At 37.7% G+C, this 15,781-nt stretch overlaps 2 protein-coding genes across 5 annotated transcripts; one reads left to right on the top strand and one right to left on the bottom strand.

The window, feature by feature from the left end:
- Window positions 1-5,352: 5,352 nt before the first annotated feature.
- On the bottom strand, window positions 5,353-6,847 carry LOC103717071 (uncharacterized). Its single transcript, XM_008805311.6, has 2 exons — window positions 5,854-6,847; window positions 5,353-5,735 (listed from the first exon to the last, which is right to left on the bottom strand). Exons 1-2 carry the CDS (start codon window positions 6,622-6,624, stop codon window positions 5,670-5,672), a joined length of 837 nt encoding a protein of 278 aa, XP_008803533.4. The 5' UTR covers window positions 6,625-6,847; the 3' UTR covers window positions 5,353-5,669.
- Window positions 6,848-8,711: 1,864 nt separating this feature from the next.
- Window positions 8,712-14,302, top strand: LOC103717072 (uncharacterized). 4 transcript variants are annotated; one of them, XR_016396499.1, is made up of 3 exons: window positions 8,712-9,695; window positions 9,912-11,790; window positions 11,970-14,302. XR_016396499.1 is itself a non-coding variant. In XM_089925455.1 (3 exons), the coding sequence occupies exons 1-3, from the start codon at window positions 8,745-8,747 to the stop codon at window positions 10,085-10,087; spliced, it is 1,041 nt and encodes a 346-aa protein (XP_089781581.1). In that variant the 5' UTR covers window positions 8,712-8,744; the 3' UTR covers window positions 10,088-14,302. The 4 variants fall into 4 exon arrangements, 3 of the variants coding, with proteins under 3 accessions (XP_089781581.1, XP_089781579.1, XP_008803535.4); XM_089925455.1 differs by having other exon boundaries at window positions 9,912-9,975; window positions 10,062-14,302; XM_008805313.6 differs by having other exon boundaries at window positions 8,715-9,695; window positions 9,912-9,975; window positions 10,082-14,302.
- Window positions 14,303-15,781: the final 1,479 nt, after the last annotated feature.

The following is a 15,781-nucleotide window of genomic DNA, read 5'->3' as shown; positions in this document are numbered from 1 at the left end:
TACTTGGCCATATAGTATGAATCACTATTTTTTTGGAGTTTTTTCAATTACGGAACTCACGACTCTGTTAGTACAATGAGTCTATGACTGTTGGGTTTTTTTGTTAAGATGGATATTATTGAAAATGTGGCAAAATAAGAAACTCGTCCTATATTTTTTTCTCTACTGCCCTCCCCATTCGAGTTTTGTTTATGGATGAGCGTAGGATGATGATGATAAGATTGTATGAGTGGAAAGAAATTTCTAATTTAAATGTAAATTTGGTATAAAATTTATATTTATAAATTTATTCCTTCGTACTATATAGCTTACCAAGTGAGCATTTACTTTGTACCATAGTTGGTCATGGGCCGGGCCTCGGGCCTAAAATCTATTAATTTTTAATTGGGCTGCAGGCCGCGCCTATGTGAAATATGATATGTAAATGGCGTGAGCAATATGAAATCCAGTTGTACAGCTTCACTAACACCTTGACATGAACATGCTCAATTTAGCGATATGAAAAGTTGATTTTTGGGTTGAATCCTTCGGCATACTTTTAGGTTTAAATCTCTAGAGATGCTTCTATGGTTAAACCTCTTTTAGTTAGTTTGGACTTGTTAGCTCAGCTTAAACATACATATTTCTGTTTTTTTTTTTTTTTTTTTTGAAAACCCATTCAAGTTTCTTTACATCTAAGGTCTTTTAACTTGGGTCAAGGCAAGCTATGTTCATTTTGTCCTGGGATCTTGATTTAAAATATCTTTTCTTCTAAATTGAACTAGCAACAAGGCATGTGCAACGTAGTGAAACAAGTTTATTTGAATAATTTCTAAGTAAGAAGGACAAGATTAAGAAGGCATGTGAGGAAGAACTTGAAAGTGATCGTAGAGAAAGAGGGAGAGAGAGAGGGTAAGTTAGGGGAAGTGGAGAAAGAGAGGGAGGATGTCATTGGTGGAGACAAAGACAGGATAAGATTACGAGGACCGGATGTATTTTTAATTTATTAGACAGAGATAGAGTCCGGTCTATTTGTGAGTGCAATTAGAGAGAGTCTAATCAGATTGATAGGAATTAGAGAGAATACAATTCAATCCAATTAGAAAAAGATAAAAAGAGGTGAGAACACAGGCGTGTTGTGCTTAATCTAGGGAGAGAGAGCACAAATGGGGGGTTATTCTCAATATAAAAATAACAGCAATAACCAAAAGAGAATATTTCTTGATCTCGAGACTTTCATTTTCAATAGTAGTATAAACTACTTTTTATTCGACCCCAAACCTCTTTAGCCCAAGTCTGGCTCATCCTTAACTTCACATAATTTGTATCCATTCTGTTGGATACGGTTTTGCTCTCCTTAAACTAAGCTCAAGGTAGTTTTATTTAGGTCCAACTTGTTCAATTCATATGATTTTAAAATTATCTTATGGGGGTTGGCTCTTTTTTTCATTAATTTACTTGTTTTAAGTGGATTTGGTTGGATCGAGACCATCAAACAGATTGGATCCAACCCTATTTGACATGTTTGGTCCCATTCCAATCCAATTAGGTTTGATTCTTAATTAGGTTCGATGCTGATTCGATCAGCTGCAAATCATGTTCTTTTAGACATGCCCATTTTAGCTTGGTTGCATCTATCCATTTGAACCACCCAGTGTTCATTTTGGACCTGAGTCTAATGCAACTGGTTGGAAGATGTACCTTGATCTCAATCAATCCGAGACATTTTAGTTGAATGCGATTGATCATCCAAACCAACGCTAACAGGACATAAGTTTACTTAAACCAAGTTCAGCAATCGATTGAATTTTATTTGATGAAGGTTTAATTTCACCTGGTGTTTGACTATAGGGAATTGGGTTTCTTTAGTTTGAACTCGTGATTCCTTTATGTAGCAACTCCCAGCTACACAAAAGGTGGCTCATAGCTATGGTGATTGAAAGTCGAACAAATAGCCATGTGCAAAGTGGATGCCATGCATAAGCTTGCCCGAAGAAACGGAGGCATCACATGCAAAACTAGTATGAGCTGCCGATGTACCAAAAAAAAAAAAAAAAAAAAAAGCATATAATCCATATATATATTTCTTTTTTTTTCTTCTTTTGCTCAATTCTATTTGATTATTGTCAAATTATAGCGAAATGCTAATGAAAGAGATTGATGCAAGACGACTGCAGCGAGAAAAGAAAAGGAGGAAGAAAAAGAGAAGAAAAAGAAGAAAAGAAAAGGAGGTTATTTCATTCAATCATTCATTAACCCTAATCAAGTGCATAGACCCATATATATATAGGGTCACAAAATAACAAAAAAACCCCTACAAAAAAAATAATCCCATAAAAGTCCTAAAATGACATTATGCAAACAAGCCCAATTAACATAAAATAAAATAACATAAAATCAATTCAGCCACAACGAAAGTGGTTGGACCATTTTTCTGCGACGACCGTGGCTCCGCGTAACAGGCGGTCTTGTACTGGTGTCCGCACCAGAGATATATTTGGTAACAAGAATAATTATGAAGAAACACCATTAAGACAACTTTCATGTAATCAAGCCCATCTATAAACATGTAATGAAACCTCCGAGTCGCAGGAAATTAATCCTTCATCAACTAATGCTCTATCTTAATAAGTTGTGGGCGCCTCGGCGGCAATGGAGCCACCGGTGGCACCTGCAGTTGCTAAAAGACATTCTCATTAGGACTTCCCATTTCAATGCTTCGTCGAGTTATTCAACAGACAGAAGAATGATGAAGATGATGAGGAGCTATATGGTGTCTCTTGTGCAAAATTTTGGAACTCATTCTGCTTTGTTTTTTCTTTTTCCATTCATTGAGCCTAATAAACAGCCTAAGAGAAAGACAAGGATGAAAGCTTGTTTGGGGCCAATTGTAACAATCCATTATGATCATACCTGTATTTCTAATATCACCATGCATATGCATTTTAAGGCAATAGTTCTATTCGTACCATTCATTTTCAGATAACTTGATGCATATGCATGGAATTTTTTTTTAAAAAAAAATGGTTTATAGATACTCAAGAATCAGCCGTTGGATTCTCATTTTGGGGCTCCCATCTTCAAATTTCATCTAACCAGATATAGCCTCACATCATAGCTTATTGTAATCTACCTACATATACATGTGTGCATGTATCTCTACGTAGTGTGTTTGTTTATATATGTTATACATATATATGTTGCATTTATGCATCTATACATGCATGTACACCCATACATATATACATATACGCGTGCGCGCGCACATACACATATAATTTTGCAAAATAAAAGTGTACAATTGATTTCAAATTTGCAACTTTGCAAACATTTTATTCTTTTTGCAAGGATAGGATATTTTTCTGCCATTAGAAAGAAATACACTAGCCCCCATTTTTTGCCATACCAAACCATGCTCTTAGGTTAGTACCTGACAAATAATATTCAAAACTCATGCGAATCTTTTCTACTTAATCTAGAACCCGGAGTTTGCTTCTTATAAATTTTTGAAATCAATCTTTCAAACAAACTTATGCGACCTTTGTCTAAAACTACAGAAGCATGGCAATAACAAATAAGCCAACTAATGGGGGACAACATGCATGCATACAAACATATATATATATATATATATATATATATATATATATATGCTTTACAAATATAAGCTTGTATATACGTATCTTGGCATGCAAGTATGTATGCATGCTCATCAAAGTCCCTTGCTTGTGAATCAGGTTGTCTTAAAAACAAAACACAATGTCACTATATTATTATTAATTTAGATGCTTTGGTGCATATGCAAAGGCCCGCAAATCGTATGATTTTTTTTCTTTTTGCTATAAAGTTAGCCAAGAAGTCTAAAGAAAACCTTCGTTTGTCCTCTGGGTATTTCAATAAAAAGTGAAGCATGGCCGTGTGAATGCATTGATTCCTTTTTATTACTTTTTAACTAAATCAAAGATTATGAACAATTGTTGAATTAGATTCAAAATTAGTTATATATGTATGTATGTTTGTACGTAAGTATATATGTATGTATGTACGTATTAGACTATATATTAAGATTAATTTTTTAGTATAAGAACTGACTATAGATGCTGGATTTAATGATTAAAAATTAATGATGGACCTTACAAATTGGAGATCTATAATGTCGATTAGAATGCAATCATTAAAAGGTTTGAAAACCAAAAATTACATATATTGCTTATCTCTAACCCATGTGTCAAGCAAGTACACATATAAAAAGCTTTAATGAAACTAATACTATATATTGGGATGATCTAAGCACCAAATATATTGATTTTCAATCCATGCATGTTTCAAAATGTGTAGATTGTAATCAATAGTATATTATTGATATAAACGGTCTATCATATATTCAAACACGCTAGCACAACAAACACTATTCTTTTTTAGACCATGCGATGCATAAGTTAGATATTTCCAAAAATATAATTTTTTTATTTATAGACATTTTTATAAATACAGTCCTAACCGATAGTATGGATATTTGATTCAAATATTATATCATCAATTTTGGAATCATTAAATCTTTCACCAAAGATTAAATGTTAAGTATGTGAATCAACTCATAATATATACCATTTGGAGCCTTATCAAGCCAGGCTTAACCAAGTCATATATTTTCCCAACTTGGCTTGAAATCAATACCGAGCTAACGAGTTCAAATCCAGCACAATTACATTAAAATCATTCTTGTTTCGAGCTTATTACAAGTGAAGCTTGAGCTGCTCAAAGCAATTGATAGTTCTTCTCGGACGCGATACAGCTTGATTTATGCTTGTTGTATAGACCAACATGTTTCAACCCAAAGCTAGCAAACTAACATGTTTCAACAATTATATTATACTATGTTTCAACTAATTATAAAAAGAGTAGATATGATTTTTTTACCATCCCTTTCAATTGGATGACCAAGAAAATATGTTAAGATTTTAATTCATCTCAAGTGAAATGAAAGAAGACAAAAAATTTTAAAAATATCCAAAACCTCTGATATGTTAAGTCAAGATTATTTATTACTTTTACAAATTAAAATTATAATATCCCTTAATAAAAAATTATCTAAAACAATTAAAAAATTTAAAAACAATCTCATCAGACCTAGTGACACCATATCAATTTGTGTCCCATGATATATCAATTTATATAGATTGAAATAACAAATATTTGCATCCCTCCTTTCAACTTTAATCTCGGAAAAGCATCAACCCTGTTTTTTCAGGACATCTTTAATAAAAGTTTTCTAACTAATGTTAGATCTAATTTTAATCATTCAAGGAGCATAAATAGGATGGCTGGCCAGATACATGAGCCATCCTACATAGATATACACCATATCAAAAATAAACTCTCAAAACAAACTCATTCAATTCCATTGATAATATAAAGCTGTTTAATCCAAATACAGTAGAAAAGAAAAGGCCCCACAAGATAGCTAGGGTTCAAGCTAAGCTAACACGAACACATAACAACATGCTAAACCAATCAAATACAACTGTCTCTATCTCCATGAACCATGAAAAGACTTTTTTTCTTAAAAAAAAAAGCCATTAGGATAGATTTAATCCACAATTTTTACAAGTGAGAGAAAGGACTGGGCGAGGAGGGTGTTTGCTATTTGCTGACCGCAGGTGAACCTAACCGCGCCACCGTCCTTGGGGTTAATCATCAGGAACCTTGTACGAGTCAACAGTGATCTCGGAGAGCCACAAGCCGGGAAAGACCGACTGCCCAAAGAAACCACCGCCAATTAAAATAATAATAATAATTAATGTGTTAATTAAAACGGGTTAAATAATTAAACAAATTAAGAAGAATTTTTTTTAAAAAAAAAAAAAATCTTACATCCAACTGTTTCTGTATGGTCCTAGGCCTCTTCTTCGGCCGCCGGCGAGGTCTGGATCCCGTCAGCGCGTAGATGTCCTCCTCGATCTCCTCCCGCGTGAGCGCAACCGAGAACTTGGGCCGCTCACTCGTTTCCGCGCTCTTCGATCTAAGACGGACCGTCCTCTCCCGACCACCTCTCTCCGGCGACGCCGGCGCCGGAGCATGTTTAGGGCTCGGGTGCCGCCCACCGGTCCCGATTGGACCCTTGCATGCCGCCCTCCTCGTCCGCAGATTCCACGGTCTCGCCGCTTCCGCCGCGGACGATAAGGCCCCTGCCTCCGGCACCCTCGCCGGCGCCGGCGCCGGCACATCCTTCGCCGGCTCTCCTGCCAAGAAAGGCGGCGGCACGCCGATCTTCATCCGGTCTGCTGCCTCGCGGAGATGGCCCATGAGCTTCTCCCTGAGCTCCTCGAGCCCTCCGTCATCGTCGTCGTCGTCGTCGTCGTCGTCGTCGTCGCCGCCGCCCTCGGCGTCCTCATCCGGCCCTCGGATCCGCGCAAAGGAAGGAAGAGCTCTCCGTTCGCCGGCTGCAGCCGGCGGCGCAGGCCTCCGATCGCCGCCGATGATCTCGCCTTTGCGGTTGACGTTGGCGCAGCGGAGCATCCGCTGGTTGCCCCATCTCTTCAAGTTCGGGAAGGAGAAGTGGTGGAGGAGGTGGGAGGACTGGGGCTTCTCGCGCGCACCCGCCGCCGTCGCCATGGAATACCCCTCCGCCGGCGGAAAAACCATGCACCGGCCGGCCTGGAGGTGTATGGATCCGGCCTTTGTTCTGGCGTTCTAGAGGTGAGACTGTGAGAGATCGAAGACAAGAAGCAGACAAGGGTTGAGAAAACCGCCGGTGGGCGAAGACGGAAACAAAGGGGAAGAGAATTAGCGGAGAGCTCCAGCGTTTCCGTTCTCTTAAGGACGGGGAAGGGGGATGGGCATTTCAGGGAAGCTGTAAAAAAATAGGGCACGAGTGCCGGAAGCAAATATTAGACTGAGAAAAGAACTCCAAACGCAACCCAGAGGCTTCTGGGACAGGATTTCTAGCCGCATCATTGCTGCTTAACGTGAATGGGTGATTATTTGGGTTTGCCACAGGGATTCGGTTTAGGTTTAGTTAGGAGAATAATATGCCGTACCTCATGGGCCAACACGTAAGCCAATCCGTAAACATTGAACGCGCCGGTGTGCCGCTTCGGGGCTCGGCTTCGCTCCCCCCCGTTCGCAAGGACCGTTCCCACACGTGCCGCTCGTGCGACAGGGGAACCGATGCCCTGTGGACCTTGCGACGGTAAGCGACTCATGGTATCCCAAGGAAACATGCCAAGGCACGTGGTCTTAGAACAAATATAAATAAAACAAGGAATGTATCATACACTGCAAGCAACATTGACTTGATATTGGGTTGATTTATTCGACTACTGAATGCCTTATTCTGAATATATATATATATATATATTTATATATTATAAAAAAAATATAATAAATATAAATAAAATTATCTCATTCTATCAACTTAAGATTTTAAAAAAAGTGGTGATTTCAACATGGTATCAGAGCAGAGATCCTAAGTTCGAATCATGTCTCCGTACACTTTAACCCCATTAATAATAAAAAAAATTCGCATGTTGGGCTCACCCATTAATAAGCTTTTAGAAAAAGTGGTGATTTCAACACACACATATATACCCTTGCAAATTCACTATTGACATGTATATTTTATAATTATTTTTTATCCTTATATATGCATGTGCACGTGTGTGTATCCTCACAAGTTTGCATTTGCTTTTTATATTTTTTTAGACATATTTTTATTTAGTTAAGCATATACATACATACACACATATATAAACATTATATTTAGGAAAATATCAACGAGAATTGAGATATTTATAGTATTATGTATAAAAATAATAAAAATATATACATTAATATTAAATTTGTAAAGATATATATATATATATATATATATATATATATATATATATATATATATATATATATGAGATATTTATAGTATTATGTATAAAAATAATAAAAATATATACATTAATAGTAAGTTTGTAAGGATATGTGTGTGTGTGTATTTCTATGAGTATGCATTTTTTTTTTTAAAAAAGGCTTTGAGACATATGGTATGAGAGATATAATATAATTTAATAGGATATGATGAGATTCAGCAATCAAGCACAAATTTTGATATGATGTGCCAATGGAGCTCAGCACGGTTTGGCCCTGAAATGTTTTTCTTTTTGAATGTGATTGGTATTAATCATGTAATCTATGTTAATTAGTATATTCAATTTGTAGTTATGATTGCTGGGCATGATCGGACAGTATTAATTGAGTCATTCAACCAACCATCCAATCAAGCGTAGTTTGCTGGATATAAGTATTACGGAAGAAGAAGAAGAAGGAAGAGAAAAAAAAAAAATAATTGAAAAATTGAGCTCTCTCACTCCATACCAATAAGGAGTTAAGGACAACTCTCATTCCCTTATGCTCTCTTTTCTCACGCCGAGAGACCAAATCGCTATTTAAATAGAGTTCATGATTTCTATCCAAATTCAAAAATCAACCCTCAACATAACTACTAAAGAATAAATATAATTATTCTAAAAAATAACTAGTTAGAATAAAATTAGAAATAAAATTTTAAAATAATTAAAATTATGACTAACTAAATAAAAATTCTAATAGCATTAGAATTTGAAGTGTCCGAGGAATCTAACATCATCGGCGAATATCTATCCGCTGCTCTGTTTATTCCCCAGTCGCGTTCCTGATTTGAATCCGGAATCGTTGCAACAGTGGACTTCGATTACTATGGCTGGCATTCAAAGGGATACCCTGGCGGCCGTGGGATGCTATGCAAAAGCAAAAGAATCGGACGGAGGAGATACCTTTGCAGCAGGACACGGATGGATCTCCTGTATCAGCTTGACAGCCAATGTATTTTTTTTTTTTCAACTCTCGTGGTGCAACTTGACCCACTGTCGTATTTAATCACACATTCGCTCGTTGGCTTTTCTATTTCTTTCCCTCGTTCCTTCCTTCACCTTCTCTTCTTCGTCTTTCCCAGCGACGAAGACAGGAAGGATACGGAGAAATCTCTTGATCCAGCACGAATGGTGATCGCTGCGGCGGACGCGTCGGTGGAGGCCCGTCGGAGGCTTGACGAGCCAAAGGCGGCGAGGATGGAATCTCCTTCTCCCTCTCTTTCGCGCAGTCTCCCCCAATCTCGCCTTCATAATTTCTCCTTCCCGACTCTCAGCTGGGGGAGCCAGCGGCTCCTCCGGTGCATGAAGCTTCCCGCCGGAACCAATGGCGAGATTGCCGAATTGCCGGCCAGTGGGTCCCGGGAAGAGCCGCGGGCGGCGAGGAAGAGGTCCTCTCCCCTTTCTTCTTCGCTCGAGAGGAAGGGATCAAGGAGGACGGCGTCTCGGATCCTGGAACCTAAGGAAAGGGAGGAGGGAGGGGAAGAGAATGCGGAGGAATCCTCTGCAGCGGCGGCGGCAGCGAGGCCTTGGAATCTGAGGTCTAGGAGGGCGGCCTGCGTCGCTTCGTTAGAGATCGGACGGGGTCGGAACGATTTCTCCTCTTCTTCTTTCTCGCCTTCTCTCCTGCAGCTGGAAAAGAGTGGTATGGCGAAATCGGCCAAACCGAGATCAGAGGTTTTGGAGAGGGGGGAGAGGCAGAAGTTCTCGGTTTCGCTCACTCCTGAGGAGGTTGAACAGGATTTCCTTGCGCTTAAGGGGACGAAGCCCCCTCGGAGGCCCAAAAAGAGGGCCAAGGTCGTGCAGAAGCAATTGGATGTAAGAGGATTTCTCATAAACGACTCTTTTTCCGTCTTCTTTTGTTCCTTGACGGCCATTATTGATCCCAATGTGGTGAATTCTTAAATTTTCTTCTTTGTGGTCTTTCCCGCAGTCATATTCCCCTCTTTTTTCGCCTTCTTTCTCGCTTGATGGCAATTATTGATCCCTATTTTGTGGATTCTTAAATTTTCTTCTTTATGACCTTTGCCGCAGTCAATTTTCCCCGGCTTATGGTTATCGGAGATAACACCAGACTTATACAAAGTTGATGCTGAAGGTAATAATCTCTGCTTATTTTGGTTATTTCTTTGATTTTTCTTTCTTTTATTTGAATATGAATTTTAACTGAAAACTTGAATAAAGGCCTTTTGTTTTATTCGCAGAACTAGGAGGGTGAGATTGCTTAATGGCGAGTTTTTGTTAAGAGAAACTTTTCAGAGATAGCAGATGCTGACCATACGTCCATACATGTGATAACATATATCATTTAATATCGATATGTAAATTGTGAAATTGAATAAAAAAGCCTGGTATCTTTTTTTGTTTCTAAATCTAGTCTCCAAGATTGCCTTTCTTGCATTGTTGTTTATACCTGTTTTCTTTTGATCTCTCTTTCTTAAATTTCTAGAATTTTTTTTGTGTCAAATGAGCTTAACTTCTGGCTTACCTGTGAGCCCCATGGGAGGGAAAATGGGTTTAAATCTTTAAGCTATATGTGGTAAAGTGGATCTGAAAATAGATTTAAATTGTTGCGTTGGTCGATATGCCTTGTCCAAGAATAAATTGCGCAAAGAACTTCCTAAAGCAATTCTCTGGTAGCAGGACATGGTCATGGTCTGTCTCTTTCCTATCTATAGAGAGTTGCGCAGTGGACAGATTATTCAAAAATCTGGTTGGCTCACTCCATAAAGTTGCACATAGTATGATTATTCAAGGAAGACACTATTTTGATATGAGTTTCTTGTTTGTCCATTATCAAGTTTGTTGGAAAAAATAAACCTGTTAAGTATTGCAAAAATGTTGATTATGTATGACTATTACCGCACGTGAAGCTCTGTGGGAACATCATTTGATCTTGTTTCATGAGCTGAATAGCTGATGCTATTGCTCCAAACGAAACTAGTAAGTAGAGAATGAAGCAATGGTGTTTTTCACTTTTGTATGCTTTCGCTTAATGCAAATTTATTTGTTAACCTTCACTAAAAATTATTTTGTATAAATTGCCTTTATCTGTGTAAAAAAAATATGGTATGACTCCTTCATCAATATTTTTGCTTTGTATGTATCTACAATTTTAGGTCTTGTCAAATTTAAATAATTCTGATTTTTTTTAATCAAGTATTCCTCAGCTTTTTGTGATGAAAAGTTGCAATATATAGATTTTTAGGAGAAGAAAATTTCTTAAGTAGTTTGTTGATTTTTTTCATACATATGCTGTATTGTTTGGGGCTATTAAAGTGGTTTTTTGCGGTTAGCTTCTGGTGCCTATTGTTTCCAAATTAGTTTTAGCAATTCATGGAACTTGCAAGACTTGCATTTGCATTGCATAATGGTAGTTTGCTAATTTTCAGATTTGTATTTTGTTTTCTACTTTGATTTTACGATGCAGTTGAATTCAGAAGGCTGTATTTTATAATTTTTATGCATCTTTATATGCAAGTTCAGAATAGTGTCAGCTTTTGAAATTGTCGAATTTAAAGTTTCTGGAATAAGTGCTTTTCATGCAGAGCATCTTGAATTTTTGTCCAATTGTCAGCCCGTGCTACTAAGGATTATCTTTTAACTCTGCTTTCCAAGAGTTTCTCTTGGAAGAGTTCACCCTTGTAAATTCTCATCTGTTTGCTACTCAGTTGCCACAGCTGGACCTTATAATTCTTGTTTCTAGCGTAATATCTTATCCATCAGTGCTGCTATTTTCCAGCAGCTGTATTATTTTCTGAGGGGCTTCTTTTAGTATAATAACATAATCTTTCCTGTCTTTCGCGTTAGAGCATCTTGATTCATGAGATCTTTTCTGATGACTTTATTTAGTTTACAGGAGAAAAACTTGCCAAGAAGTTTGTCAGCCTGTTTGTTGCTATGCGGTAGTCTGGTAAGACATGGAACATATACAAGATTAATTCGCGATTTTAGTGGGAAAGTCTCAATTGTTGTAATGAGTAATAGCATTAGAGTATGACAAACACTCAATTGGACAATGCACCTTAGTCGCTACCAAACAGTTGAGAGAATAAACTGTCTGTTCAAGGGATTCATTTTACTTGTTCTCAGGCATAGCAACTATATTTGAGTCCTGGAAGCTCCTTCGAGACATTTTCCCTTCATTGAGAGGCTTTGTATTTGATGGATCTGCAAAAGAGAAGAGATACATGCTAGTATCATATAACATGCATTGTACCATCAGGCACCCAGCAAGCATTGGTGAATGGTGACTTGATAGCAAATTCTGCAAGAAAATGACGGAAATTGTCAATCATAATGGCCACCAAATATTGTAAGTCATTGAGGATTGTAATAAATGAATGTCAACAAAATAATGTTATCAACATTCATTTATTGTTGGAGATGTTATTTTTGATTTTAGGCATAGGTAATTGCTAAAAGTTTACAAGAGGAGAGGATGGAGTTAATCTGAATGATCACACTAGATAGGTGAATTTTTAGCATCCTAACAACTGTACTGGCTTCAGTTTTCAGTCAATTGCACTAATGCTTGCTGACAGGCCAATCATCCAATGGCTCACTTGGGTTACACTTAAAAAAGTGACTAGGAGCTGAAGATTGATTCTCGTGGGTATTTTCACTTATATTTTCTTGTGCTCGTATTGGATTTTGATCAACTTTATACCATATTATAAATTGAAGTCCTACAAATATATGAATTGTGAGTGAAATCTCTTTAGTAATTTAATTTGTTTATTGACTATATTACTGATATTACTACTATATAATTTGTTTTTCCTTTTTTATACTCTCTGTGTTGACATACAGGCTCTTCTATTTGTCTTATCCTTCTTTACTAGCTTTTCAATATCCTATAAGATATTTGTGCCTTCTGTTTAAATGAAATGCGCGAAATCCTATACTAAAAAACACTAGCAAGCAGGCACACACAGTTCATTTGGATAGAGAATCTTGTACGTCTATGTATATATAAAATATGAAATAATACAATATCGTGCAGGAAAAAGTAAATGTGTAACTTCAATTTGCAATCTCAGCCAGAACAAAATTAAAATGATATAGAGTTTGAAAAGCCAAGAAAACCTTTTAGACTCTTCTAATAAGCATACTTAAGATGAATTGCTTGTGCATCCCTAAACAATCTCTACAAATCTATTAGACAATGTAATCGCTGTTACAAACTACCAATAGGCTGTGTGCTTATAAATCATAATTTTAAAACTTGACAGAATATTATTCAGGGCAACGCAAAGATGCATTTTTGTACTGAAGCACACTAGACTGCTCAATGTTAGAACAGTTGACACATGTTAGGAAACTGCATTATTGTTGTTGTTGCTGCTGCAAATGCCATTGGCAATGTTTTCATTCAGGGTAGGCTCCTAACTGGAAACGCCTTGTTGCTATTTCCATTTGAGTATTAAGTTCGAAGCCCGGCGTGCTCTCATTGTTTTATCATAGCAACCTGAAACATTACATCTGAAATTGCTTTCTTTTTCCTTGGTTAAATACCCTATTTGCATATCAGAACTTGTTATAAGTTTCAAAAGAAAATCGCCAACTTGCAAACCAGTCTGACTCTGCCTTCTCATGTATTCTCTCATATGAATAAACATACTACTCATTCTTTTGTTAGAACCCATGCTTGGTGTTGCTTTTAGCATTTTAATTTTTGGGGTAAGATGCTTTTAACTGATTAGCATGGGGATAATTAAGATTAGACATAATGCTTGAGAGCGTCAATATCAATTTAGACCAAGGTATTATTTATAATATTATAATTGCAATCAGGGGCGGCTCAATACATTCTGGGGCCTAAGGCGCATCCAATGAAGGCGCATCCAATGAACGAGGCCTTTTGTTTTTAATAATAATTTTTTTAATAATAATTTTTTTAATAAATATAAAATACTTAAAAAAATATATGAAAATAGATAGCTATCAAGTACACTATTTCAACCATGAATCTAACAAAGATAGACAAGAAGCCTTTTCAATTTAATATAATTCTTGAATGGAAGCACATAAAAGTAATTATTCTAAATGAAGGGCCATGAAACTGATTAAATAACTGAGATAATACTTGGAAATACTGTTTACCATGTCAAGCAAGAGCCGATAGGAAAAGGTCATCCCATGGCACTTCATGGTCAAGGTAAGAAAAGAATTTGTCCATAAAGAAATCTCTCAATAAGAGAAAGTAGGGTCATTATGGGAAATTCACTCCATCAAATTAATAAAAATCCCATCCCACCAGCCACCATCTCCCCTTCAAGTGAGTACCCAAGCAGCAACTGCAACATCACGGCACAGCAGCCATTCAACCCCCTCCCTCCTTTTCTCTCTCTACCACCCAAGAGGGGAGAAGAAACCGAGAGGAGAAAACTAAAAGAATCTCCACCCTCCAAGACGTCCATCTCCAATCCCCCTATCTTTCTTCCGGATGGCCCAGCTGGATCAGGAGTGGTGTGAGGGAAGGAAAACCAAGACCAAAACCAAAAAAGAGAAGGGATGAAAGGTAAGAGTGGCTTCAGGCGTCTATCAAGCCAACCAAATCCCTCCTCTCTCTCTCTCTCTCTCTCTCTCTCTCCCCCCCCCCCCCCCCCCCCCCAACCCAAAACAAAACTACTGTCCCCAACTTCCAAATTGCCCCTCTGCAGGCCAGGAAACTCTCCACCGATGGAGGGGAGAAGATTCTTAGCCAGCTCCTGATCCCGTTTATATGGGGCCTTTGCTTCCTTTTGGTCAGCCTCCCGGGGCCTTCCTTTGGCCCGGGGCCTTAGGCGACCGCCTCAGTCGCCTAAGGCTCGGGCCGGCCCTGATTGCAATCCTTTTCTAGTTTTCCTTAACCTCTCTCTCTCTATCTCTCTCTCTCTCTCTCTCTCTCTCTGGCTTCACCATTATGGAAAATAGAGGCAAAGAAATTGGATATATTGATAATTGTGGCAGTGCATTTATCAGAAAGTGAGGAATCCTGAAACATAAAATGGAGAGCACCGGCTTCCTGGTTTTCTGGAATGGGTGAATGCAGAGCTGGTTGGCTGCTCCATTTCTTTTGCATGGTAAATGACGTCGTAAAGCTGAGATAGCACTAATGGTCTGTCATCCACTAAGAATCTGAATTGCTGTATGTGGTGTCCGAATCTGCTCTTTTAATATTTTCGTCCGTCTATTGGTATGCTCCTTGATGTCTTTTATTTTGGTTTCAAAACAGCAAATTTATTTCTAAATCAACAGGTGGAGCAAAATAGAGGATGACTGAACCAGTATTCCAGAAGTCCATATTTGGTGTTTGAGCGGACTTGTTTGTTCATCCTAGACCTGTTTGCATTCAATTCTAACTCAATTCACATCAAGGCAGGTCAAACCAAACAAGTCGACTTAATCAGGCGGCCGACTATATATTTCCCCTCACATGCATCATATGTGTCCAAAATTATTAGCTGCTTTTTCAATAGGAAGACTTTGTAGAAGGTGTTTTTTTTCTTTCCTTTTTTTGTGCTATGCTTTACGTGTTTTTTAGCTAGTCACGACATGTGATTAGAAGGGTTTCTTGGAAAAAAATTGATCCAGAAATGAGTGTTTTTATCATGTTATATAAATAACAAAAGGTATGTGATTAAATTAGGAATCAAAACCATCATGTCTTCTTTTATGTTTGTTACATGCTTAATCATGCTTTTTATTGCTATCCAATAATGCATTCAAATGTGTTGTGCTTGACATTAGTAAATTATAATGCAAACCTTTAGTCTTGGTTGGGCTACAAGTTTTGATGGAGTATGTTTGATCATGAAAGCTCGTAACTCTTTCATAGGAATGACAATACGTGGGATTGTCATTATCGAATCCGTCCATATTTGCCTTAGGGTTAGACCAGATTCTAGAAACAAGATGAG

This window comes from Phoenix dactylifera, chromosome 9 (assembly GCF_051530095.1).
Source record: "Phoenix dactylifera cultivar Ajwa chromosome 9, Ajwa_hap1_PhDact_Kaust_v1.1, whole genome shotgun sequence".
Classification (NCBI taxonomy): domain Eukaryota; kingdom Viridiplantae; phylum Streptophyta; class Magnoliopsida; order Arecales; family Arecaceae; genus Phoenix; species Phoenix dactylifera.
Note: the sequence above shows the minus strand (reverse complement) of the source record. Positions and strands in the feature narration are given on the sequence as shown.

Excerpts from the sequence above, each read along its gene's own strand:
- LOC103717071 (XM_008805311.6), bottom strand. The coding sequence starts at position 6,624 with ATGGTTTTTCCGCCGGCGGAGGGGTATTCCATGGCGACGGCGGCGGGT. Across the intron at positions 5,736-5,853 it reads CCATACAGAAACAGTTGGAT|TCGGTCTTTCCCGGCTTGTG; the intron begins GTAAGATTTTTT and ends TTCTTTGGGCAG.
- LOC103717072 (XM_089925453.1), top strand. The coding sequence starts at position 8,745 with ATGCTATGCAAAAGCAAAAGAATCGGACGGAGGAGATACCTTTGCAGC. Across the intron at positions 9,696-9,911 it reads TCGTGCAGAAGCAATTGGAT|TCAATTTTCCCCGGCTTATG; the intron begins GTAAGAGGATTT and ends CCTTTGCCGCAG.